This window comes from Panthera onca, chromosome D1 (assembly GCF_046562875.1).
Source record: "Panthera onca isolate mPanOnc1 chromosome D1, mPanOnc1 haplotype 2, whole genome shotgun sequence".
NCBI classification, from domain to species: Eukaryota; Metazoa; Chordata; class Mammalia; order Carnivora; family Felidae; genus Panthera; species Panthera onca.
In genome coordinates this window covers 56,311,644-56,338,629 of record NC_138348.1, presented here as the reverse complement: position 1 = coordinate 56,338,629, position 26,986 = coordinate 56,311,644, and the positions used below count along the sequence as shown (strand labels likewise).

Here is a 26,986-nt window from a genome sequence, read left to right as displayed (position 1 = left end):
CCGCCCCCACCACCCGCCCGGCGCGCAGCCCGCGCCGGCGCCGCTGCCGAGTTAGTTGAGCCGGTCCGGCGGGCACTGCGCGGAGCCCCGCCGGACCGTCCGTCACCTCGGGTCCTGGCCTCCCCTGGGTTCCCGAAGAGCTCTTGCGGAGCCTCCGCACCCGATACGCGCCCCCCACTCCGGCCCTAGGGAGGTCTGGGGTCGCTCCTGGGGGTGGCCCCCGTGACTGCCCTGTGCGGTTCCGCGCTCTCTAGGGGGCCAGCCTCTGCCTGTCTCGAACTCTCCATCGGCCCAGGACCCCGGACAGCCCCACCCGCGCCCCCAGCGCACTGACTCCCGTCCTCAAACCGGTCCTGCAGGTCCCAGGAAGGTGGCGTCAGCATCTGCAGCCGCGTCGACGTTGTCGGAGCCTCCGCGGAGGACCCAGGAGAGCGGGACTAGGACCAGGGCGCTGGGCCTCCCCATGGAGAAGTCCGCTGCCTCAACAGAGCCCCAAGGGCCTCGGCCAGTCCTGGGCCGCGATAGTGTCCAGGTGCCCGACGACCAGGACTTCCGCAGTTTCCGGTCAGAGTGTGAGGCCGAGGAGGGCTGGAATCTGACCTACAGCAAGGCCGGCGTGTCTGTGTGGGTGCAGGCTGTGGAGATGGATCGGACCCTGCACAAGATCAAGGTAGGATTGCTCCGTCCCACGTGCAGCCTCCACTGCGCCCTTGCTGCCTCCGACAGGGAGTCCCCTGCTCCTCTGCAGGGCCACAGACACCTGGTCGCGCACCTGGACTCAGAAGGAGTTTCCTGCCAGGGAACCAGGAGGAGGCACAGTTTGTTGGGCAAGGGCTCCTCACACAGATGGGCCAACTGAGGCCTGGAGAGGGGGTGTGACTCACTCTGGCTCACTCAGCCTGAACCCAGGCTTCTGCATGCCCTTGCCTGCTCCTGGGAAGTGGGCTGCTGCCAGGCCTGAGAGAGTGGTCTCCTTCTGGGACTGCGCTGGCTGTGCAAGTCTTCACTGGGTCCCTGACTTGAGTCATCCCAGGTGGGGAGACTGAGCCCTTCTCTCCCTAATTCCTGGTCTGTCCTCACTCTCCGCAGTCCTGGGTGCCAGGGACCTGATTCCTTCTTGCCTGATGTGCTGCTCTTCCCTCTTCCTTCCCTGGCTGCTCCCAGAGTCTCCTGCAGGGACTTAGGGTTGTGGTTGGCAGATCCTGAAGGCAGGGACTTGGATGTCCCTGCTTTACACAGGGCCAGGCTATGGGAGGAGGGGGCCAAGGGAGGCCAGCAGATGCAGGGCAGACACAGGCACATCAGCTCCCTCAGAGCCTAAGCCCCACTCCTCAAAGTCCCATGACTTTCCTCTTTGCCTGAACCGGGCAGGCTTGAGGTTTGGGACCCAATGAGCCCACCTCCCCTTGGGGCCTAGATGGGGCAGAGGCTGGTGAAGACTCTGGTCTAGAGGCCTCGGTAGCTCCCCCAGCACATCTGGTATTGCTGTGAGTGCCTCATTTTGAGGGGGGCAATTCTCCCTTAAATGGGTTCTTGGCAGTAGGTTGTGTCCTTCACTTCCCTTGCCTTTCCCTTGCCCTCCTCTTTCTGCTGCCCTCCTCCCGGATGTAGGGCAGTGTATTCCTATTGGGGGGGTAGAGGGGAAGGGCACTGGACTCTGAGGGCACTCCTGCCCAGAACCTGCTCTCAGACCTAGCTCTGGCATCTTGACTTCATACCACGGTCTAAGAAAGCTGACCTTCCCTCTCTGACCCTATGCCTTTCTGCTTTACTAAATCTTAGTCGTTTACAGCTTTGTCCATCTGTCCCATGTGGCCTTCTAGCTCATGCTTTCTGCTTTCTCTTCCCCATCGCCCCCGTGACTCTCTGTCTGCATCCCAGCTATCTGATTATCTCTTTCTCTCTGGGTTTCCATGTGTGTCTCCCCATCTGGAACTCTGCCCAGGCCTGAGGGCCCTGGGCCAGAGGCTTTCTGGGGGCCTGAACTGTGTCTGAGGCTGAGGAGCAGGGAAGCACAGGGCAGCTGGTGTGTCCCAGCTTGGTGCTCTCTGAGGGCAGGGACAGATCCTATCCCTCTTTGCATCCCTAGCATCCAACACAGATAGAGCAAGGATGTTGTTTGAATGAAGGATGGAAAGAAGGAAGGAACAGACTGAATGAAAGATGAGCAAGGTTGTTGTGAGAACAAGGTTGTTTTCCTGTGATCTGGGAAAGGCTTAAGGCTCTCCAGAAGGGGAAGGTCTGAACTAAGTCCAGTACTCCCACCCTCTGTGTCAATAGGGCGGAGCTGCCTCCTCCAACTGGCTTGGTTAATGAATAAACCCAGCCCAGTCCATGACTGGAGTTGACGGGTCTTGGGGCCAGACTGCCACAATAGACCCCTTGTGGCCAGATCAGTCTTGTCAAGTGGACTTCCTTGGGAGAGGAGGGGACTTGGAAAAACTGGGTGTTGTGGTCCCTAGCTGGGACCTGGATCCTCCTTTCCCTCTCAGACTGAGCAGAGGTGCCAGAAGACCTTTTGCAATCCCTGTTTCATACTCCCTCCTCACTGGGGTGTAAGTGAGGACACTGAGGCTCAGAGAAGGGCAGAGGCCAGTCTAGGGTCACATAGCCAAGTCCTAGAAGGGCCAGGCTTGGAACCCAGATTTCCAGTCTCCCAGCCTTTCTCTCTCTGTTCTCCCCACAATGGAGATAGAGTTGGGGACAGGAGGCAAACAGAGCTGGAGCCTAGGATGGAGGCTGGGACCTTGGCTATGGGCATCCTGAGCGGCCAGCCCCCTGACTCCCCATCCCCTCAGCCCAGCCAAGTGGAGCTCTGGGAGATGGGCAGGAGTCTCTGAGCATCCCATCCCCAAGGTTCCAGGATTCCCAGGTTCCATGCAGGAAATCTCATTTCTGATAGGAGTCAAGCATCTTTTCCATCTTCAAATTTACCCTCAGGCCAGTCCTGGGCAGTAGTAGGCTTGTCTTCATGCTACAAAGAAACTGAAGCCAAGAGTCACTTGCTTAAGATCACAGAGCAGCTGAGGCAGGCATAGGACCCAAGCCAGCCTGACTCCAGAGCACCTGCCCCCCCTGCTTGGGCTCACATTGTTAGTCAACGTTATGGCATTTGACCCCATCAGTAACTCTTTGAAGTACATGGTGTTCTCATAATCCCATTCCTGTTTGATAAATGAGACAGCTGAGGCCCAGAAAGGGGAAGTGACTTGCCAAGGTCACACAGCAGGTCTGAAGCCAGAGTCCCCAAGGATGATTGGGTCACTCCAGGGGGCTGGGACTCAACCACCGGTGTTTGTTTAGCTTTTGACCCCTTACCCCATCCTGCCCCAGCCTGTCTGTGGGCCTGCCCCTTGAGCTGGGAAAGCCAGCCTGCACTCTGGACATGCCCTGTTCTCGTGATCCTCAGGTGGCGGTGGGGGTAGGGTTCCATCTATTGGTCTACCTTATTGATTTTCTCCTCATCTCCCTTCCCCTAGACTTATCCTCTCCCTGTCCCTGTGTCCAGAGGTCCCCGAAAGCCACTGTAGCTCTGGTCCCAGCATTTGGAGCAAAGACAAACGGGAGAGGTTGTTGGAGGTCATCTCTACCCTTTTCCTCCCTCCTGGCCTCCAACATGGCCTGGCCTGACCTCAGGTCTACACTGTGCTTTGGGCACTGGAGAGGAGGAAGACACTGCCTTCTGAGAGGTCCGGCCTTGTTCCAGAGGCAGATGTTGAACACAGATCCTGGGTCCAAGGCAGAGGGCAGATTGGAACCAAACCTAGGTCTCTCAATGCCCAGGCCAATGTCTGAGTGTATGAGAAATGCAAAACTAAGGAGTCTGCCAGTCATTTAAGCAGGGCCAGCTTAAGTCCATTCCTGGCTGTGGTATCCTCTTCTGTGGATTACCATCGGTATGTCCCTGCCCTTTTCTGGGCTATTTCTCCATTTCTGCCTTGGGACTTTCCTGGCTCTAAGGGCCTCTGAACTAATGGGACTCAAGGGCCCATGGGAGAGAAATGAGGAATGAGGGGAAGGAAGCAGGAGATGACATGGCCTGCCAAGCCCTGCCCTTGATGCTCATGTGCTCAGACTCTCCAGTGTTGCAGCCTGCCTAACCTTGTGCTTGGCTAGCCATGTGAGAGGCAGAGGAGATCTGGTCCTGTCTTCAGAAGTTTCCAGACCCTGGTAAAGAGAGGAAGGACAGTTCCAGGTGACTTCTGCCTACTACACGGGGCAGATGTTCACAGGCAGACCACAGAGGCAGGAGTGGGCCTAGTGAGCAGGGTCCTTGAGGGGCTTGGTGGGAGGTCTCTTGAGGGACTGTGGCTGAGAACCTGAGGTTCCTCTTGCTACAGGAAGCTGAGCAGTAGGGACCTGTCTTCTCTGACTTCCTTTCTTATGGCTCCTCCCCTTCTGCTTTGGAGAAAGCTCCTCGGCCCCTCCCTTCCCTATCTCACTGTCCACCTGCTCCCATAAGGCACCCTCACCCCACCCCCTCCATACTCTCAAGTCTGTTCCCTCTAAGTGCCTCAGGTCAGAGGTGGCTGGAAACTTTAGGGGAAGTCTTTCTGGGCTAGGCTGAGTCTCTGGAGGAGAGAGCACGTTGTCCAGAGTCACGGCCACATGGCCTTGGGCAGGTTGCTGCCACCACCTAGGCTTTAGCTTCTTCATCTGTTGAGTAGTGCTGCCCTGCCTGTCTTTGGGCACTTCATTCATTCATTTACTCATTGAGTGAACATTCACTGATAGCCTCTCTGCCTGGCCCTATGCTGAAGGTTAGGGACAGAGAAGAGGATCAAGCCCAAGCGCTGCTCTCAAGGAGCTCCTTTATGCATGTGATGGACATGGACAGACACTTGTCACAGAAGCTATGGAGACCCAGAGGGGGCCTCTGAACCAGCTTGGGGGCCAGGAAAGGTTTCCTGGAATGCTCAGGTGATCCCTTTGGAATTGGGTGGCGAATGAGATGGACAAGTTTGATTGCATTGGGAGCCTTCCATATAGAGGAGCAAGCTGTGCAAAGCCCAGAGGTGGGAAATAGAGTAGTACATTAGGAGACTGGCAGGTGGTTTAGTATGGAGTTGGAGATGATTAGAGAGCTGGACCAAGGCCCTAGAACATGGGTCCTGGAGGTCCTGGGATCCCAGGCTGGGGCGGGGGGGAGGGGGCGTTCGATAAAGCAGGTAGGAAGTGGAGGAGGAGGAAGAGGAAGGGGAGGATACTGTATTTGTCTGGATAGAGGTGCTGAGTCCTGTGTGAAAGCAGGGGCTGTGGGGAATGGAGCAAGGGATTGCATCCAGAGAGATTTAGGAGGGATAATGGATGGGACATGGTGGTTATAGCATAACCCTTTGCAATGTGCAAACTGTATTTTGCAGGCTGGGGTGTAAGACTGTGGATATGCAGCCCCTTTGATGCCTGCCTTGGTGGGTGAGGAACCTTGTGAGTTTGAGCAGAGTGGGGGTAGGTGCCTCCAGTCAGTGTCCCCCTGGGGCCAGAAGAGCCCTTAGTCCCCAGGCTGGCTCTGTGCCTCCACACCCGGCTCCCCAGGCTCTGGCTTTTAAACTTTAACGAGCCCCAGCTCAGTTTCCAGCCCAGAGTCTTTAAAGTTTCAGGAGATGAGAGGAAGGAGGGAGTCCTGGAGATGGATGGGTTTTCTTTCTTCCTCTGCATCTCCACGCCTGGCTGGGCCACCTGGAACCAGGGCTGTGGGTGCTATGACTCCAGAATCTGGGACCTTGGCTGGGCCACTCCAGCTGGTTCCTGAGGGGCTAGGGGCCACAGGCCTGGCAACCAGGTTGCCACCATGATAGATAAGATAGAAACCTTATTCCAGCCCTGATCCTTTACCTTGGCCTCTGACCTAGGCAGATGAGCATGTGCCAACAACAGGTGGGAGGAAAGCTGTTCAGAGCAGGTATTAGGCTTGAGGTGTCCCTGTTCTTCTTGGTGCCTCACTTTATTCCCTCTGGCATGCTTGCGCTGGGCTCTGCGCTTTGGGGCCCTTGAACCTTCAGAAACACAGACAGTGAATGAAAGAAAGTGGCAGGCCCAGGACTTAGTGGTGGATCCCATGCCAAATATAGGTTCCTCTCACCTGTCATTAGAGAGCCTGGGGCGTGTGACACAGGGCCACTGGAGCTATTCTCTAGGGCTTTAACCTAACATTTGCCTCCCTGCCTCTCATCCGAGGCTCCCTGAAGGCAGATACTAGCTACTTCTGATATCTCTAGAATCTTTATGTACTGGGGCAGGTGAGAAATGCCTGCACATGTACACTGTCCCCTGCAGCACACACACATGGGAAGTAGGGGGATGAGTACTGTGGTCCTGGGCCATTTAATCTCATCCTTGGGTTTCATGCCACAACTTGCATCTGCTCCTAGTTGCTGAGATCCCCTCTACTATCTCCTGGCACCTGCCCCCCGGGCCCCCCTCCCCATCTCTGGTTCCTTCCAGGTTGCCTGGGACCTGATTCTGGACCAAAAAAGTGATAAAAGTCTAAGGCAGAGGCTTGACAGAGAGGATGGAGTTCCCTTGTGTGTCTCTGACATTCATTCATTCAACACATTTTTATTGAGCACATACTATATGCCAAGTATTGTGTTATATCCAGGAATTTAGTGGCAACTCAGACAGATCAGACTCAGCTGTTATGAGGCTTACATCCTAAGGAGGAGACAAGAAGAATAGAAGCAAACAGATCATTAAATAAGATACCAGATGGTGGTTATGGTGGTGTTATGAAGACAGGATGGTATGATAGGGGTTGTCTGGCCTTCTATGTGTGGATCTTCTGTTTGTGGAGCTGGATTGTGGGTGACTGTGTGTGTGATAGGGTCCTCGGTTGGGTGGACTGTGAGCCTCTTCACATCTGCCCAGGTGACATCCCTGGGGCAGAAACCTGACTGGGCTCAGTAAATCATATTGAATGTATGTATGTGTGTGTATGTGTGTGTATGTGTGTGCATGTGTCTGAGGTGGTGTGTATGTGCCTCTGAGTGTGGGACTGTGTGTTTCTGTGTCTGGTGTTACTGTGTGTGTGAGTCACACCCCCTCACTGCAGCAGAGTTGTCTCTGATCCAATTATGTCTCCTCAGCTGTCTCCTGGAAGCTCTAGCCCCAGGCTCAGTGCTGGTTCTGCCACAGCTTTCCCCTCCCGACCTCCATCCAGCCTCCTGACCCAGCCTCTGGGCCTACCTCTGGGTCTCAGGGTCTCCTCTTAGGGTGTGTTCTCTGTCCCCATCTCTGATGGTTACTGCTTCTGCCCTTATGTCTCTACTCGTCCCCTTTCCTATCCCATTTTTTTTCTGTATCAGTTTTTTATTCATTCAACAAACCTCTTCTCATACCTCCCACCCACTCTGTCAGCCGCCATGCCAGTGCTGGAGACACTGGGCCCTGCTCCTGAAGCCTACTGGGGAGACTGACAAAGATGGGGACAACCTTCCAAGAGAACTCAGGCAGAGGGAGGCCAGTGGCTGGCAGCGTGGGGGGTGTCTGGGTGGGGCCTTGGGAGCCCAGCAGGAGCCAGGTGGCAAGCTGAGCAATTCTCACTGAATCCCTCAGTGGGGTAGGCTCCCAGAGGCAGGAGTGCAGACTGAGAGTGAGAAGGAGTGGAGGCGGAACCAGAGTGAGGAGGACATCTTGGAGTTGGGATCTGGCCTGAAGGCAGAGAGAGAAAGATAGCAGGGACTTTCAAGCTGGGCAGTGCCATCATCAGCTCTGGGTTTTAGAAAGCTCCCTAGCTGCTGGGGAAGCACTGGCTTGGGAGCCAGGAGACCAGAGACAAGGATGCTGCTTCAGTGGTCCAAGCAAGAATGAGGAAGCCTGCCTCAGGTTGGTGAAGAGGAGCTGTTGGAAGGTCATGGCTGAGTGCAATCCCAGGAATGAGAGGGAGGGATGAGTCCAGAGCCATGCCTAGGTTCTAGGCACTGGAGGGGAGCACAGGGCAGTGGGCACTGGGGTGGATAACACGACAGTACTGGACATGGTGAGTGAGAGCCTGTGGGCCGTCCAGGGGGTGATGCCCAGGAGGCTGTCAAAGACGCTGTCTGGAGCTTACTAGAGAGAGTGCTTTGGGGGCATTGGGCTGTCTCTGGAGCCCTGGGAGGTGTTTATCCAGTTTGTGTTTGTCTTGATGTCTGTGTGCCAGCCCTGGCCATTGTCTCGTGTCTTGTGTCACTAGTCTCCCCCATCCCTTCCTTTTCTTCCAGGCCCACCCACTCTCTGCCTCTCTCCTCTCCTCCCTCTTCTGTCTGGCTCTCCCACCTCCTCCAGGGCTGGAGTGGCAGGAGCTCCAGACCAGGAGGTCAGCTTCTGAGATGTCAGAGCAGGATGGTTCTCACTGCTGCGCAGCTGGGGCCTGCTGGTCTAGAGTCTGAGGGGTGCAGTATGGGTCCAGGGAAGCTGTTGGAGACTCGGGGGAAGGACAGAGGAAGGAGGCAGAGCAGGTATGAGTCACTCAGCGCTGGATGGAGAGCATAGCAAAGAGCCTGGGTTAGTCTGCCTGAGCAGACTTAGGAGCCCTGTCTAGGGGAGGGATGGCAGCACCTGCACTCTCCATAGTCTCAAGGGGACCCCAATTTTGGGGAGAAGATGGTTTGGAGGTATTTGGTGCCAGATTCCTTTCCTTTTAGAATAGAGGGCCATAGGGCTTGTGTGGTCATAGTACAGGTGGGGATACTGAGCTAGAAGATGGGGGAAAGAGCCCCTGCTCTGGGCTCACACCACACATGCTCTCTGTGTCCTTCCAGCTCCCCTCACTCCAGACAGAGCCAGCCCCAACGGACCCAGCCCCTCGCATGGATCCTCAGGGACAGGCCTCACCTTGCCAGGTGCTCGCTCACCTGGAATTCCTTGGGTCCTCCACAGAGCAGAACCTGGTTCTCAGGGAATAGCCTTGGTGAACTGTGGGTCACACTGGGTTCTGTGTTGGTTCCTCTCTTCACTTTTTTGAGCTACCATTTACAAATGGGCATAATCTTCCCTCCTCCCAGGTAATTGAGAGGATGGAATTAAATGAATTTGTGAAGCTCTTAGCACACCATTAACTTTTGCTGAATGGATGAATGAATGAACAGCCTGAGGTTCTCTAGGGACAGCTCCATTTCCTCCCGCCTCCTTCCATGTTCACTCAGGTTACCCAGTGGAACTACCTGAGCCCTCCTCTTCCTCCAGCCCCCAGGCTCATGCCAGCACCTCTGCCCAGAACTCTTTCACCTCCTTTTCATCTGAGTGCATCTGCTCTTCCGTTTATCCTTTAGGACTCCACTTAGGTGCTCCTCCTTGTAGCTGCATCTTGGCCTCCTGCATCCTCTTCCCTGCCCTGCACACCCACAGTTGTCATTGCCTGTGCAGCTTTGGGGGGGGTCCCCCTCTGGTTCCACTCCTAGCATGGTCAGATGATGCGGAGCCTTTCTAAGGTAACTCAGCATTAACATGGGCAGCCTCAGGCCCCATCTCAGCTCAGCCCAGACTTCCAGATCCAGGGAACAAGGACCTCCAGGTTCTGGACAACACTCTCAACTCGGGGAAAAAAGTATGGTTTCTATGTCTTGTATAAACTGTGTTGTACCAAGAATCCAAAAAGGAAAAATAAATCACCAGAGCCTCAATTCCTGAGTAAAACTTTTTCCTTGATTCCTTTCAACTCTCACACAAGAGTGTACATAATTTATACATACTTTAGACCTTGGCACAGGTACAAGTTTGTATCTTCTTCTTTCATTTAACATTGCATCTGTAAAAGTTTCTTGTATTGCTACCGAATTATTAATTCTACATTTCCGGCAGCTGCTCCATGCAGGCCTGTTCTGGGTTCTAAAGGTTCAGAGCCTGCCCTTCCCTGGGTGGGTGGTGGGGAGCCATGCGCAGTTCTCAGTAGCTGAGCAGCAATCATCCAGGTGATGTGTCTTAACCCAACCAGACCCAGCTGTTGGTGATGTTCCAGGTTCTCAATATATTTTGCTAATTATAAATGCAATAATATAGTCATAAATATTGTAGCAAGTTTCTTTGGTGTTTTTTTCTGAGTATAAATTTCTGGTCCTGGAGTTCCAGGAATTGAGTTGAGAGACATTTTTATGACCTAAAAAATATTTGCCAATGGGGGAGCCTGGGTGGCCCAAGTCGGCTAAGTGTCTGACTCTTGATTTTGGCTCAGGTCATGATCTCATAGTTCACAACATTAACCCCCACATTAGGCTCTGTGCTGACAGCGCAGAGCCTGCTTGGGGTTCTCTCTCTCTCTCTCTCTCTCTCTCTCTCTCTCTCTCTCCCTCCCTCTCCCTCTCCCATGCTCATGCTCATGTGCTCTCTCTCTTTCCCTCTCAAAATAAATAAATAAACTTAAAAAAAATTTGCCAAATAGTTTTTCAGAATAGTGGAACCAATTTTTGGTGTCACTAACTGTGTAACAGTCTTAGCATGTCCTCACAAGCAGTAAATATTTTGTATATTTTAGCTAATTTACTAAAATATAAATTCACACCTCAGTACCATTTAAATTTACTTTTCTTTAACTATCAGAACTATTAAGGATCTTTCAGCAAGTCCCAGAATCTTCCCTGAACTTGTCTCTGACACCTCCTACCCCTACACTGCATTTTATGTAAGGATGATGGCAGAAGGAGTAAGCCTCAAGTGCCATGGAGATTTTTACAAGTCTAGGAGGTTTTCACCAAGATTCTTCCTTCTGAAGTCCACAGAAGCTCTAAGGACCACTGGCCATGGCCCCTGCCCTCTAAAAGTCAGAGAAGCCTACACAGGCACAACCTCTTTTCTGTCTCACCTGTCCATCCTTCCCTTCAGAAATATGTCTTTATTAAACCATGCCAGATACAGGGGATGCCAAGATGAATAAGGGGGCCACAGCACTGTGGGCCAATCAGTGCATTGCAATGCATGCTGATAGAGGGAGGCCCTGGGGGTGGAGGAGACAAGAAGTAGGCCCCAGGTCATCCTAAAAGATTTAAGGACAGGAAGGGCTTTCTGGACAGGGAACAGCCAGACTGAAGTTTGTTCAAAAACAAAATAGGGAAGGAGCCAGAGAAGGAAAGTTCTCAGAAAGCAGAACTGATGAGACCTCTCTCCTCCTGCATCCCATTCCCCACTTTCTCTCCAACCCCTTGTGTCAGTGCCCTTGAGCTATTCTTGAGATTTGGGGGGGACATGGAGGAAGGTCTTAGAGGTCTGCATTCTGGGAGCTCCAGAAACCCAGAGGCAAGGGCAGGTGCTTTATCAACTTGGCTTAATGCTGGCTTCTTGAGGCCTTTGGGAGAGACATTGGGGGCCCCTGGGAGGGGTCCCTTCAGAACAGGAGGCAGAGGCGCTGCTGAAGCTGAGCCTCTCACCTGCTATATGCCCCAGGCCAGGCTGCATCTCTCAGCACCAGGGCTGACATGGAGCTGGCAGTGCCTGGTTGTGTGGGCTGTGATGGTGGAGCAGATACATTTTTGTAGGGCCCTGGTGGAAGAGGGTTGCCCATTTGCTCCCTGTCCATCCACACTGGAGGGATCTGGGCATTTTGTTTTTTTAAACTTTGTTCCCTGGCCTTGTATATCCTGCCCTTTGGGGATTAGCAAGAAAGTGCTCCTGTAGGCAGGGCCTGAGAAGTCCTGGAGCGGGGGTGGGGGGGTGGGGGTGGGGGGGGGTGGTGACACTGGGGCTTGGGGCTGGAGGAAGAGCAGCTGCTGTTGGGGCTTTCTGTACAAGCCTCACTTAATCCTCACAGCTCCATTCTGAGGGGAGGATTATCTTTGTTTGACAGATGAAGATACTGAGACTCAGAGCTGAAGTCCTTTGCCCAGGCCAAGGCCAGGAAAGCAGGATGTAGCTGGGCAGAGGCCTGTCTGCCCTAGGCAGCCTGGAACTGCTATGTAAACATGAGCCTGTGTGTGGCCTGGCTGGGTCTGGTGGGGCAATGCAGTGGCTGAAAGATTCTCAGGGGTCTTCCAGGTGCAGAGCACCTGGGTGGAGTTTTGGGAAAGTACAGCTCTGTCTTTGAGCCCAGTGCAGTCTGAGGGTGGAGTCAGGAACTCTGCTCTGAGGAAGAATGTCTGAGCTTCGCTTTCCTGGTGAGCAAGCCCTCCGAATCCGATGAGCTCTGCATAATAACCGTCAATTAACTAAGACAGTCTCCAGTTGCCAGCATGTTGTTTGAGCTGGGCCAGTCCTGCCCCTTGATGAAGGTAGCAGAAAGCCTTAACAATCTGGGGTCAGACACACCCAGGCGATAGTTCTCTGCTTTACCACTCTTAGCCTTCAGGCCTTGGTCAATCCTTGTAATGCTTGGGCCTCAGTTTTTGCATCTGTAAAATGGGGATAATGATACCCATTGGGGTGTTGGGAGGATAAGAGACAGTATTTGTACAGGATACAGCTTGGTGTTGCAGACAACTGGCAGAGGCGGTTTGACCTACATGTCAGCTCCTATGGGGTCCATGGGCCAAGTGTTGTTGTCTCCTCTGTGATGATGACTTAGGCAGTGATTTGGAGCCATTGGTACATGGTAATGGTTATTCAGGTTGTGCTTATCATTCAAGGCTGTGATTGATTTGATAGTGAGTACCCCACCCCTAGTCAGGAATGCTTCCTTTGATTTGAATATGGTTCTGTTGGGAAAAGATGATTTGCATAACAGTTATTCCTTTTACAACACTGTCTATTAAAATGCAGCATGGTGAGTAGTCAGCACAGCCTGTGGGATGTTTCAGAGCCCACACGAACCCCTTACCTTCTCTGGGCCTCACTCTCCCCAGTGGTAACTGAAGAGTGTGGAGGAAGAGATAATCTCCTGGGTCCCTAGGACTGTGGGATAATCCGTGTGTTGCACGTATCCCATGGGCAAGGATACTGGAGACCTGGGGTGAGGGCCAAACTTGGATCCACCTGTCTGTCAGTTTGCAGGTTACTGACCTGGCCTTTGGCCCTCAAGGCCATACCACAGCCCTGTGGAGGTGACCTTACTTCTTGTCCCCTGTCTCGGCTCAGCTATCTCCCTGGGTCCTGGGAGATACTGGAGCCCTTCTCCCCACCATTTCCCTCCCTCTGTGGAGATCCCTCCTTCTCTAAAGCTGAGCACTGGGAAGGCCTCCAGAGAAGCACAGGGCAAGGGTGGGAGAGAAGAGAGGGGCACAATGAGACACAGCTTGGGCACTGGATCCTGCTTGGTGCTTAATTATTTATTTATTTAAAATGTTTATTTATTTATTTTTGAGAAATAGAGAGAGAGCGTGCACAAGTGGGGGAGGGGCAGAGAGACAGGGAGACACAGAATCTGAAGCAGGCTCCAGGCTCTGAGCTGTCAGAGCAGAACCCAATGCAGGGCCCCAGCCTACGAACCACGAGATCATGACCTGAGCTGGTTGGAAGCCTAACCAGCTGAACCACCCAGGTGCCCCTGTACTTATTTTTTTTAAGTCTCCAGGTATTTGTACTCACCAGTCCCTCTGCTGAAATGTCCTCTCTCCCCTTGCAGCACTTCTGCCCCTTTTCCTTTTAGGCTCTGTTGCCTTCTGCTCCCACAGTTACTGTGCCCCTCTCCCCCACCCCTACTCATTCTCTGCTGGGATTCTGTGTCCTTGTCTCTCATGCTACCCACCTGTTGGGGCCTCTGGCTCATCTCCAAGTTCCTCCTGCCCAGTTGCAGTGTCCTGGTATATAGCAGACTCTAGAAAGAAAGTGGTGGATAGATAAATGGATGGACCAATAGGCAGGCCCCAGGATGAGGCCAGAGAAGCATAAAGGGCACAAAATGCAAATGTGACCTGGTCCTATCCTGTGGAAGGGTGAATGGCTGCTCATGGAAGCCGGCTGAAGTCCTAACAGCTACTATTTTTTGAGTATTTACTATGTGCCAGGTATATTGCATACATGATCTCGTTTAATTGAATCACAACATCCCCATGAGATAAGTACTCTTATTATCCTTGTTTTTCATGTGAAGAAACTAAGACTCAGGAGCTTGTGCCCAAGGGGAAGGAACTGGAATGGGAACCTGGGATTGCCAGGCTCAAAACCTGCAAGAGTCTTCCCTGGTGGCCCTCTTCACTTGTCCAGTCCCTTTTGACCATGGCTCCGTAGGACTAAGTGTGTTGAGGGTTGAGGGTGTGCAGGTCCCAGGGCTTCTGAGCAATTCCAGTTTTCTACCTCCTGGGGCTGGAGAGAGTGGAATGTGGGAAATATGGTCTGTAGTTTCTCTGGTGTCACTTGCTCCCTCTGGGCCACAGTTTTCTCAGCTGCAAGTCAGCTTCCCCGCTGTAACCAGGCTTTGAGGGTTTTGCAGCTCAGCATGGCTCCTTGACTGAGCAACCCAGAGCAAACCCCCTTCAGTTCTGGCTTGCAGGGGCAGCTCCCAGATGTCCAGATGAAGTGACTGACTTGCCCAGGGCCCAATGGCTGTGGGATCCGGTCACAGGCCTGCCCCCCAGGTGCTCTCCAGTGACTCACCGCTACCCCCACCATCCCTCTGAAGCCTCTTAGAATTACACCTCGCAAATGTGGCAGCTGCCACAGTGGGCAGGAACAATGCCCTATGTAATCTACCCCTCTTGGCACAGGCCCCTAGCTCCTGGGGGCTGTGGAAAGAGCATGGCTGGGAGCCAGATGGGATGAGGACGCCCACGGTCACTCTCCACTCTGCTCTCTGGACCAGCCACCCAGCCTGCCTGTTTTGTCACCTGCAGTACCACCGCCCCAGCCAGGGTTTCTTGCCCTGCCAGCAGAGCGCCACTGCCGGCCTTCCTGCCCAAGAGCCTGCCACCAGCCTGGGAAACCTTTAAAGTTCCCCTGTTTTGAAGATGAAATGTTATCGCTTCTCAGCCTTTTGGCTAAGATCAAGTGTAAAGATGAAATGTTATGCAAAGTTTACACTCAACTGCCAGGTCTGTCTTGGGTCTGTCTCGTGGCCATGCAAGCCCCGCCTACTTCCCGCTGTCTCAGAGGGAGGCCTTTGGTCCTGAAGCCACAACAGCCCTGAGCGGTGTCTGGGCAGTGTGGGCCTCTCCTCAGGGTGCACCCAACCCCCAGCCGTGAGTGCACCTGGGTCCTTGTGCACGCTGAGCCTGACCAGAGGGAAGAGGCAGTCCCAGGTAGGGTTTTAGCCCAAGAGCATAATTCTGTCGTCACTGCCCCTCCACACACTCACTGCCCAGGATAACACCTCTGAGGACTTGTAAAGCCAAGTCAGCTTGGCTATAGAGAAGTTCTCATTTCCTCAGAAGCCGCACGTGAGTGGTCCTTGATGGTTGAGAGTACAGGAAAATCTGGTTTTGAATCCCTGCTCTGCTGCTTTCTTGCTGTCTGATTCAGACAGGTTGCTTAATCTCCTGGGCCCTAGTCTTCTATGCACAGCACAGGAGTAATGCCAGCTCATAATTTGGGGTGAAGAGTGAGCTTGCATTGAATGTCTGCTGCAGCGTCCAGACCTCCACACAGCTGCTCAGTACAGGTCGTCCGGCTGCTGCTGCTGCTGCCGCTGCCAGTTTGACCTCTGCCACCTTCCCCCACGCCTTTCTCACCATCCCAGCCCTTCCCTCACTCCGTTCACTCACTCACTCACTCACTCACTCGTTCCTTCACACGTGTCATTAGTCTCCTTAGGTGTGATGGGAGTTCCTGGGTACTTCCTTGACTTTCACAACCCTGACACTCAGCAGGGGAGACTTTTGTAAAAGTCCCTTATTTGGGGTTTGTCTGATTTTTCTAATGATTGGATTTCAGTTATGCATCTTTGGCAGAAATGTCACCTAAGTGGTGCCTGTATTCTCTTCGTTGCATTCTATCAGGCAACACCCAGTTGTAACTTGTCTCATTACTAATAATGTTTACTGTGATCACTTGACTCAGGAGGGGTCTGCCATGCTTCTCTACAATGAAGTTACTCATTTTCCCTTTGTAATTAAGTATTTTATGGGAAGTAATACCCTATTCCTCATCAAACATTCCATTTATGTATTCATACCTATATGTACTTTGGCTTCCTATTTACTTCAGTGGAATATAATCTTTTAAAAAATTTTTCTTTTAATTTAAAGCTTTTTATTTTTGAGAGAGAGACAGAGGGTAATTGGGGGGAGGGGCAGAGAGAGAGGGAGACACAGAATCCAAAGCAGGCTCCAGGCTCTGAGCTGTCAGCACAGAGCCCATCGTGGGGCTTGAACTCACGAACAGCAAGATCGTGACCTGAGCTGAAGTCGGACGCTTAACCAACTGAGTCACTCAGGAGCCTCGATATAATCTGTTATTATACTATTTTATTTTTTCATTCTATTTTGTATGTTAGAGAGAGAGAGCGTGCATGTGCAAGCAGGGGAGAGGGGCAGAAGGAGACAGAGAGAATCTTAAACAGCCTCCATGTTTAGCACAGAGCCTGATGCAGGGCTTGATCCCACGACTCCAGGATCATGATGTGAGCCAAAATCTGAGTGGGACACTCAATTGACTAAGCCACTCAGGTGCCCTGATTATCACTATTTTGATACTCGGGTTGTCCTAGCTTTAGCCTGTGGTAGGTGGCCAGTTCTCCTAGTTTGTCTGGGATGGAGGGTTTTCCTAGGATGTGGGATTTTCGATGCTAAAACTGGCAAAGCCTTGGGCAGACCCTGACAAGTCACTCACCCAGTCAGTGGGAGCCCTTCATCTGGCTCCTGTATCTGCTTGGCAAGGTCCCTATCATTCTGTGAGTATGTCCTTACTTTCTGGCACAATAAGATGTTCCAGGCTCATCTTATCTCACCCAGCCCCAGAATCCTGCATTTCTCTAGGAAGACCTGGAACCAGGACCTTTTGAGTATTAGTGGAGAAGAGGTGCCTGCCTCCATTCTGCGGAGCTGACCTCCTCCTTTGTGCCCTCACTGGGCAGTTTAGGGCCCCTCTCCATTTTCAGGTTGGTCTCCTCCCTCAACTAGAAGCCTCTCAAGGACAGGTCTCAGATTCACCTCTGATTGTTCTGTGCTCTGCACAGGACTAGAATTGGGGCTGTTAGTTAAATGACTGGATCTAGAGTTATAACCTTCCTCATGGATCAGAAAAGCAGAGAGGGAAGGTGATTTGTTCAGACTCACACAGTGAGTTTTTGCAGGCTAGAATCTGTCCTCAAACTTTGATTTTGTCTGTCTTGTCTTTTCTTTTTGCAGTTTTATATCTTTATTTGAAAATCAGCAATTAGTTCTCATCCACATTAATTGTCTGTAGATTTTTGAAAGTGATGTGGGTACGCAGGTAACTAAGGCATAGAGCTTGTTTGAATCTTCATCCTTGTTAGTTTCCTGGACAACTGCACACAGATATAGTATGGAACATTCCTTATTCCTTTGCCCCGAACAGCTTTGTTGAGCCTGGTGTCAGTGAGCTTCTGGAGTTCCCATCTCCATGGCAAATTTCTGTATCTCTCTGGGGGCCCAAAGGGCACACTTCTTGAGACCCACTCCTTAGATGCGCCTATGAATGTTGATGGTGTGTGTTCCCTGGTGACTACCTCACTGATGGCAAACGGCCCTTCCTCTCATCATGCTTCTTTACAGGAGCTCTGCTGGGCCCTGGTTGAGACGACTGGAAAAATGTGAATATGCTCTGAGTGTTAGATGTGCTGAAAATTTACTGCAACAAAATGGTAGAGATTGTTGCCTGAAGGTTACAAAATGGAATGCACAGAATAATCTCATTCGGGGGAAATATGCACAGAAAAGGCTTGGGAAGAACAATCACCAAAGTGTTAACAGTGGCAATCTCTAAATGATGAGAATATGATGGTTTTCTTTTTGCTGTCTGTATGTCTAACTTTCTAAAACATATAGTACTGTTTCTACAATAAGGAAATGATTTAAGTAGAAAGATCTCCCAGAGATACTGAGAGGTACACTCACCACATGCCAGGTACTATCCTTTTTTTTTTTTTTTTCCTTCTCTCCCTACACCCACCCCCCATCCCCGCCCTTCTTTCTCCAGCCACCAGTGGAGGTGTTACCTTTATTTCTGCCAGGTACTATCCTAAGTGCTTTACATACATGACCACATTTTGCTCTCACAGAAATACTCGGAGGTATCAGCCCAATTTTAGAATTAAGAAAACCAAAATTTGCTTTCTATGTGTTTCCCGTGGCACTGTCTGAATGCCCAGGTCTGGGAGACCTTTTTAAACTACATAAGAAAACTTGTCCAGTTGCTGAGGGGACCTTGAGCCTAGGCTTTGAGCTTTTGGGTGAAAACAATCACCGAATAAGGACGTGAACTAAGTTTCACCTTGCTGAGTGCAAACCTAGCAAAACCTAGTTCTGTTTTTACTTGCTTCCCAGACATATGATCTGGGTTAAATCCCAGCTCTGCTGCTTACTAGCTGGGTGACCCTAGTCAAGTTACTTAACCTCTCTCAGCCTCAAGTTCCTCTTTGCATTTCTTGTCTGGCAGAGTTGTTTTGAAGGTTAAATAAAAAAGGGGATCCTTGGCTCTTCTCTCCCCTAGACGGAAAGTTCTTTGAGGACAGAGCTAAAAACTGTAAGAAATCCAAAGATATTTGTTGGATGAAGGAAAAAAAAAAAGGTAAATTGTATGGTCAGGTGGTGAGTACCATGGATGAAAGAAAGCATCCATTTAGGTATTTGTTTGTTTAAGCTTTCATTTCATTTAGCATGTAACCATACCAGATTCTCCGCTGAGTCAGCCATGAGCCTCCACCCATGAAGATCAGTGGTCTGGGAGGGCATAGATACAGAGACTTAGTGTATGGGAGTCCAGAAGGTCTGGCCTGGCCATTCAAGAAGGCTTCCTGGAAAAGGAGACTGGGATGGAACGGGAGGTTTGGTGGGAGCTGAGATGGGGGAGATGGTCTCTGGATACAGGGGCTGTCTCTCTCCTCGCACGGGTGGCTTCTGGGAGGGCTGGACAGGTAAGCTCTTCTTCATGTTCTTTCTCCCCTTCTTGCCTGTCTGCCCTTTGGTCTCCTGGCCGGGGCTTTTAGCCCTGTGTGACTCTAACAACCCATGTGTCTGTCTGCAGTGCCGGATGGAGTGCCGCGATGTGCCAGCTGAGACACTCTATGACGTCCTACACGACATTGAATATCGAAAGAAGTGGGACAGCAACGTCATTGAGACTTTCGACATTGCCCGCTTAACAGTCAATGCTGACGTGGGCTATTACTCTTGTGAGCAGGCGCAAGAACACTGATCCTAGCCTCCCTGCTTCCATCCAGGCCTCCAGCCCAGCTTCCTTCTCCCACCTTTCCTCCTTGTGATCACTCCCATGGCCAGGCTGCTCAGAGACCTGAGTGCTAAGCTGTAGAGCTGCCCTCCCTGACATTTCTGTCCACTCCTAGACTCTTGGGCACACACACGTACACTCACAAACACATATGCACTCCCATGTTCATGTATACACACTCCACACACATGCACACAGAGTCATGTACACACTCCATGGCCACATGCCACATATTCACAGTCACACATTTTCTGATACACACACTCACAATAATATATTCACATTCACATATACAAACAGGCCCGGCCAGCAAGGTAAGGGCCGTGTGAGGTTGTGAGCAGGAATGGCTGGTGACAAGAAGGGAGAGGGTTCTGTCTCTTTCCTAGTGTCAGCTCTGGGATTGTGGTCTGGTGGGTGGGTGGGGGGGTGTATCTGTTTGGATCGGGGGGACTGGCGATTAACTAGGCATTCCTGTGTCCCTGGCTTCTGCTATGCCCTCCCTTGCAGGCAGGCAGACCAGAGGTCTTGCTGAACTGTCCCTTGCCCTCCACAGGGAGGTGTCCAAAGCCCCTGAAGAACCGTGATGTCATCACCCTCCGCTCCTGGCTCCCCATGGGCACTGATTACATCATTATGAATTACTCAGTCAAACATCCTGTGAGTCTACCTGCCTTCCCTGCTGGGTGGGCAGGGGAAGGTCCCAGGTACGGCTGGGCCAGCAAGCCTGGCCCAGGAAGAGGCTTCTGGCTACTACCATGACTTTCATGTGACTTTAGTCTGGGCACGAAGCTCTCTGGCCCTCAGTTTCCTTACTATATAGTGAGAATAATGGCTCTTGTCTCCCTGCTCAGCTCTCAGGCAGATGAGAAGAGGGTGATGTGAGCCATCACTGTGGGCAAGTGGGATGGGCTGGCTCAGAAAGGGGGTGCAAGTAGTAAGAGGCAGGGCCTCTTACTTCCCTGAGGCTGGGCCACCTTGATCTCCACAGCAGGCAAGACAGGCAGGTACAGCTGGCCTGGGCAAAGATGAGTGCATGTGTGAATGCCCATGTATGTGCTCATGACCCCTGACTCCAGACTGAGGGCTTTCCTGAGGGGAACAGGGAAACCTTGAGAGGCAACAGTGACCTAGACTGAGTCCTCTCTTTCTGCCTATACCAACATCAGGCCTGTTCTGGAGTGGATGCCAGGGGATGTGAACTAACTGACTCTGTGTGTGTGTGTGTGTGTGTGTGTGTGTGTGTGTGTGTGTGTGTGTATGTACTCATAAAGACACTTCTTTTGTCCCAACCCTCAGTCTCACCTCCCTTTGCCTTCCATCCCCAGAAATACCCACCTCGGAAAGACTTGGTCCGAGCTGTGTCCATCCAGACGGGCTACCTCATCCAGAGCACGGGGCCCAAGAGCTGCGTCATCACCTACCTGGCCCAGGTGGACCCCAAAGGTGAGGGCTTGGCCCTGGCAGCTTATCATGGGATCCTTTCCTATACCACAGGAGATGTGGCCTGATCTACTAGGGATCAAAAAGAGCCTGTGTTAGGAGCTGTTTTGTATTTTGGGGCATCTCCATCCAAAATATCATTTGAACCAAGATTTGAGACTTTATACTGGTTTGAAAAGCAAAGGCCAAAGTGGTAGCCATTGCTCCATGACAAAGCTTGGAGCTCTTTTCCTGGGCTCCCACACCTCCATGCTCTGACTGGCTTCCTGCTTACTGTCTGCTTTCACTCCATCTGTCTTGCTAGCTCCCATCCTCTGCCCATCCCAGAGGCCCTGAGTTTTCCAGGCTTCAGTTCTCCTCCCTTGGGAAGGTTCAGCTACTCCCAAGGCTTCTGTGGCCAGCTGACATGTCTCTCTCTGCTGGGAACCAGATCCCTGTGGCCATTGGCCTCCTGGACTCATCCCTTAAGATGTCTTCTGGGACCTGAGACTCACTGGGTCCAAAGCTGAACTATGAACTATCTCCCCTCCTAGTTTTCCCCTTCTCCTAAACCTCCCCCTAGTCACCCATACCAAGAACCTGGCGGTTGACTGGGATGCCCTCTGCTCAGCTCCCAGGTCTGGCCACCAATTCTTATTGATTGTACCTTCTAAATAGCTCCTGAATCTGTCATTTCTCTCCATAGTCAACGACCTTCTCTGTCCATACAGCTACAGAGGGATTTTTCCCAAACATGCATTTCCTCATGATTCTCTTCTGATTCAAATTCTTCTGTGACTTTCTGTTGCCCTCAGAGTGAAGTCTAAGCCCCCTCCCCACATTTCCCAGTCCTTCCTCACACCTTACACCGTCCCACCTCCCTGTCTAGGCAGCTTTTTCCCTCATCCTAGAAACATCTCTCCTCCCTTATGCATGCCCCCAGGACTGCCTCACATGTTACCTCCTCTGTCCCTGATGCCCAGAGTTACCACTGGCTCCATGCTCTCAGGCCCATTCCCCTCTAGCAGAGCATTTGGTACACTGTCACGTCTCAGACAGTGAGTTGCTCTTTGGGTCCCTGGGGCTGGCCCAGAGTAAGTGTCATGGAGTGGATGTGGAGTGTGAGTGAATGGGTGAATGTCTAGAGGACGGGTAGTCCCTGAACATCTTTGCCCGGGTGTGCCCCAACCCCACCAAGCACCCAGTGATGTAGGCCCAGGGCTCCCTAGCACCTCACTGACTGAGTGTGCTGGGTGTCAGAGGCAAGAGCAGACATTTGGGAATGAGACAGGGTGGATGGTTGGGCTACCAGCTATGGATTCCAGGCGAGCCCAGGATGGGGAGCTTAGCCAAGAGGTCTGTGTAGCAGCTAGGCTGCCTGGGGTAGGGGGCTTGGGAGGACAGGTAGAAGGCGGGGTAGAGCATCAGGGCCATTCACAGGTTGGGTATGAGAAGGAATGTCAGTGGAGGGGAGGTGACAGGCAGGAGTTTGGTGGGTCAGGATTTCAACCCACTTGTAGCCTGTGGTCACTTAGGACCCTGTGGTTTTCTTCCATGCTCTGGGGCTTAGCAGAGGGACAGGAGGGGTATAGCAGGTGGGTTTGGGGGAGGGGATACGACAGAATTGAGCCTGGGGACCTTGGTCTGAGACAGAAAGAGAGAGTGAGGATGATGAAGTCTTACAGGACTTGCCTCACAGCCTCCTCCCCTCCCATGGAGAAGAGGGTAGCCTCCTTGGAAGCCCCAGGCTGGAAGGAGTAGGTTGATATGTATGTTTGGAGGGAGCTGGGTCCCTGAGGCTGCTTCTTCCCTTCTCTCCTCATTACTCTTCCCTGCTCTCATAGGCTCCTTACCCAAGTGGGTAGTGAATAAATCTTCTCAGTTCCTGGCTCCCAAGGTGAGTGGCCTTGGGACTTTGGGGTATGTAAGCAGCGGGAGAGGGTTCCAGCTGAGGGGGTGGGTCAGGGATGGAGACTGGGAGTCAGGGGTGGCGGAGTCAGGGCTGAGGGGCAGATTTATGAAATGGGCTAGAGTCAGGGTCCCGGGAGCTGGGGACTGAACCACTGGAGGGCGCAGGCCGGGAAGTGGCGAAGACTCAGTCCCACGCCGTGTCCACCCCTGACTCGGATGTGTGGCGGCCCCCCCAGGCCATGAAGAAGATGTACAAGGCGTGCGTCAAGTACCCAGAGTGGAAGCAGAAACATCAGCCGCACTTCAAGCCGTGGCTACACCCGGAGCAGAGCCCGTTGCCGAGCCTGGCGCTGTCGGAGCTCTCCGTGCAGCACGCGGACTCGCTGGAGAACATCGATGAGAGCGCGGTGACGGAGAGCCGGGAGGAGCGCACCGGCGGCGCGGGCGGCGAGGGCAGCGACGACGACACCTCGCTCACCTGATTGCGGCACCACCGCAGAGACCTAGACAAGATGGAGTGGGGTCAGCGGTGGCGGATCCTCCCGCGCTTTCTCCCCTCCCCCACCGCCTGGGCCTCCTAGGGACGCTGGGCTGGGGCCCAGATTGGCGCTGCGGCCCCACTGGACACAGCCCCAATAAACGATCCCACAGCCTCAGCTGGCTCGTCGCTGTGCCTGTTTCCCACCTGCCCGGGCATGACCACTGACCACTGTCACCTTTAATCCCCTTGTTCTAGGGTTCATTTTGTTAATTTTATTATTGATCCCCTGGCCTTTGCCCCTTTAGACATCCCCTCATTTCCCCTTGTGTAGCTGGAGTATGTGTCAGGTCGTCACCCCTTCCTCCTGTCCATGGTGTGTTCTGTTTTCCTGTGTCTGTTCCTTAGTTCACTCATCCATTCACGTGTCCTTGTTACATGTTCATTCTGCCATTTGCTCCAGGCTATTTGGCTACCATTCACTGCTCTAATAGAAGTGGGTCTGGCCGGAAACCCTGGTTCAGGGTTCAGAGGGTGAGGTTCTACTGTGTGACCTTCAGCCTAAGGCCCCTTTGGTACCACCTGCATTGGTAGAGGATCTGATGCTCTCCAGTTGTCACATAAGGAAGGGGGAGAGGTTCCTGGGTCTCAGACCGCAGGGCTGTGGGCCTCAGAGTGGAGGATGGAAGGTTGGGGGTTGAGGGTGACGGTCATCAGACTCAAGTGCAGTGGAGGGACTAGGTCCTGTGATTTGAGCCTTCCCTAGGTCACTTTGAAGACCTCACACCTGTGTTAACAGAAAAGGTGGGGCTCCCGGTCCTTTGCCAGTGGTCAGATACCAGTCCCTGGTACTGTGTTCCATCTGGCTGCTTGGAGCTCTAGGCTTTGAGACCTAGAGGGATGCCTGGACCTCACCTGTTCTCTGTGGCCTCCAGGTACCTCTGCTGCCTGAGGGCCATCCCTGCTATCAGGTGAGGAGGAAGGCTCTGTGCTCTGCCCTTTTCTGGTGTTTCTACATCCTATATGAATTTGGGGCTGGGAAGTTCTCTCCAAGGTTTGGTCCCGTCCTCCCCTCCCGGGAAATGACTTGCCTTAGCCTTGTCAGGAAGACACAGCCTACGTGGCATCAACTCTTTGCTAGAGGGGCAGGGTGAATGTCCAGTGAAGGGTTGGCAAGAGATTCTATAACTCACCAAGACTTGGGTTCTAATCCCAGGCTTGTCCAATACTGGCTTTGTAACTTTGAACAAGTCCTGGAACTACTTGGAGCTTCATATCCTAATCCCTAACCTGGGTGATGATTTTTTGCCTTCAAGGAGAGGTATGAGGATTTAGGTAAAAGGAATAAGATGCCCAGCACTGGGCTTGGCATGTAGTAGGTGCTCAAATTAATGACTTCTAATTTCAGAGTCAATCCCCACGTCCCATCTTGGTGAGAGCTGTTTTTCCAAGTATCTCCATCAGGCATTTGGAGAAATAGAAGCATAGAGAAGTTAAGAAGTCAAGGTCTTTGGCTTGGCTGGCTCCAGAGGTGACAGGGACCCAGGACCCAGGAATTCCTGCTAAACCCAGGGCCCTCATCTGTGTATGTGCTGGCAGGATAGGCAGAAATCTCCCAATCTTGGCCAGTGAAGATGCCTTGGTTCCAGGACCTCAGGCTGTAGGTAGCCTTCTGCCAAGGGATCCTTGAGCTCTCTGACAGGGTAGGACTCTTCCCCACCAGCCTGCCCCATGGGGACGTGTGCCTAGGGAGGGAAGTGGGATATCCTCAGAGAATGAGGTGCAAAAGGACTTCCAGGAGGAGGAGGTCAGGGCCCTAGGTCGTCCTGCCTCCTAAAGTCTCTTTCCACCCTGGGGGTCTGGACCCCTGGGACGGGAGTGGGGTGGGAGTGAGGGGTGGGAGTGAGGGTGTAGAGTCTCCAGGAGAAGGGTGGCAAGAGGCAGGGAGCCTCAGGAAGAGATGGAGACACAGCGGTTGGGGTTGTGGAGGTAGACCTGAGCCTCAAGAGACAGACGGACATGCAAGCAGCGAGAGGGGCTGAGAGACGCACAGTCTGACCTGTCCGCTAGGCGGGCCAGGCCAGCTGACTCAAAGATCGCTACTAGGCGGGGCCGAAGAGGGGGCGGGTCCCTGTGCCTTCCCCGCCCTCCGCTCCCCGGGGCGTCACGTGGGGGCCGGCGGAAGCGCCCGGCGGGGTGGGCGCGTCCCGCTTGCGGTCGCGAGTTTACGGCGGCTTGAGTCCGTGGCGGCGCTGGGACCCCGGTCCCCGGGTCCGCACGTGGAATCTTCGCCCAGAACAGGTAAGTGCGGCTGCTGGGGCCTCTTCCGTCCGCCGCCGTTTCGGCAGGTGTTGTCCGGAGTTTCCCCATTTCGCAGAAGGGAAAGCTGAGGCCGCACGCCGACCGTGCCCTCGGCGTCCACTTCCGCGGGTGTTTCTTCTGTCAGTTGTCGTCTCTGTCTAGTGATAGGGATGAGGGTCGCCTCCTGAGGATGCGTGGTCGGGCCAGAGGTGGCAGGGGAGGAGCGCGAACCGGCGGGAGAGGGGACTTCCAGCTCTTAGTCCTTTGGTATGAAGGCTCCCAGGAGCCGGAGCCAGCCAGCCCTCCGGCGCCTTGCTTTTCTCATCTGTGTGAAATGAAGGCTCCAGTGGCTCTCGTCTCGTTGAGCGCGGAGACCCTTACAGCTCTGAGCGTTCGTATGATCCTGTGCCCTGTACCTGGGGCTCCAGTGACCTTGGGCAGACTACTTCCGGTCTCTGCGCCTCAATTCCCCACCAGTAAATGGAGGCGTGACGTCCCAAGAGCCCCTACCTGGCCCAATTGCTGGAAAAAGAGGTGTGTGTTCACTGAATGGGGTCAAGCCGGGAGAGGGTTATTGGCACTGGAGAGAGCTGGCTTGGAGTGCAGCCTGGGGGCATAGGGTGGGTGTTTGGTCCCAGATCTCCAAGGGTGGTTTTTTGGTGTTTGGGGAACTCTGGTCAGGAGCCATTACAGTGTGGCTTTTGGCATATGCATTTCCCTCCTCCAAAGTTCCGGTCCTGGGGAGGCTTCCCTGATCTCCAGGCTTGGTTGGGGGTGGGGAGGTGCTACAGGGTGGTACAGATTTGTGGAGGTGCTCAGAAAGGACTTGACTGTGTGCTGAGTGAGCACCCAAGTCCAGACAGAGGCATCCAGGATGTCTGTCCTTGGAGAGCAGAGAGTGTCCAGGTTAGGGGAGACCTCCCAGCAAGCTCATTACAGAGTCACAGAGACAAGTGCAGACAGGTACTGAGGTAGAATCAGGGACTGGGACTCTTGGAGGCCCAGGGAAGAAGAGATGACTGGAATGGGCCTTGGCAGTTAACTGGCAATTAACAAGGATAAGGACCTTCCAGAGGACAGCACAGCTTGTGCAAAACCAGGAACGTTCATGGTATATATGAGAAATGGCAAGGAGATGGGTGTGACTGGAAGGGGTAGCTGGAGCTGGGTGTAGAGAACTCATCCCTGTGTTCCATGGCTGGTTAGGGATTGTCCAGACCCTGCCTCCCCATTCACCACTTGCTCACAGGAGTAGGGCAAAAGGTGAGGTGGAAGTGGGCAGAGGCCACCAGGGACCCAGATTGCCCCCACGCTTCATTGGGAGCATTCAGGCCCTCCCATTCAGCCCCAGCCGCACCCCCACCACCTCTCAGGCTCCAGCCATACTTTTGTGCACCTGAAACCTCAGCCCTTTGTGCAGGTTGCTTGTCTTCCCCACCCTCTTTCCCTAGAAATTTTCTCCCCATCCAAATCTCCTAGGTCCTTCGGAACTTCACAGGTGGGCTGCTTATTTCCTCCTCCTGCCTAGCCTTTCAGTCCTGCTTAGGGGCACAGCTTAGGAAAGATCTCCTTGGAGCTCTGTGGGGAAGGGGCCTGCAGAGCAATGGGGATGACTGGGATGTGGGGTAGTCCCTATACAGCCACCAAATACTACATGACCCTGCAAGTCCCCAAACTTCTCAGAGCCTCCAT

The 26,986-nt window shown here is 53.1% G+C and overlaps 2 protein-coding genes across 6 annotated transcripts in view; both read left to right on the top strand.

Annotated features, from left to right (window-relative positions):
* The first annotated feature begins 463 nt into the window (after positions 1-463).
* STARD10 (StAR related lipid transfer domain containing 10) lies at positions 464-23,171 on the top strand. Its single transcript, XM_060607689.3, has 6 exons — positions 464-670; positions 18,982-19,129; positions 19,739-19,842; positions 20,511-20,628; positions 22,449-22,501; positions 22,752-23,171. The coding sequence occupies exons 1-6, from the start codon at positions 464-466 to the stop codon at positions 22,995-22,997; spliced, it is 876 nt and encodes a 291-aa protein (XP_060463672.1). The 3' UTR covers positions 22,998-23,171.
* A 1,992-nt stretch (positions 23,172-25,163) lies between these two features.
* Positions 25,164-26,986, top strand: part of ARAP1 (ArfGAP with RhoGAP domain, ankyrin repeat and PH domain 1) — a 67,102-nt gene continuing 65,279 nt past the window's right edge. For all 5 annotated transcript variants that reach the window (XM_060607680.3, XM_060607679.3, XM_078433116.2 and 2 more), the window contains exon 1: positions 25,164-25,294. The gene's annotated coding sequence lies outside the window, so the exon portion shown is untranslated. The remainder of the gene's footprint in view (positions 25,295-26,986) is intronic.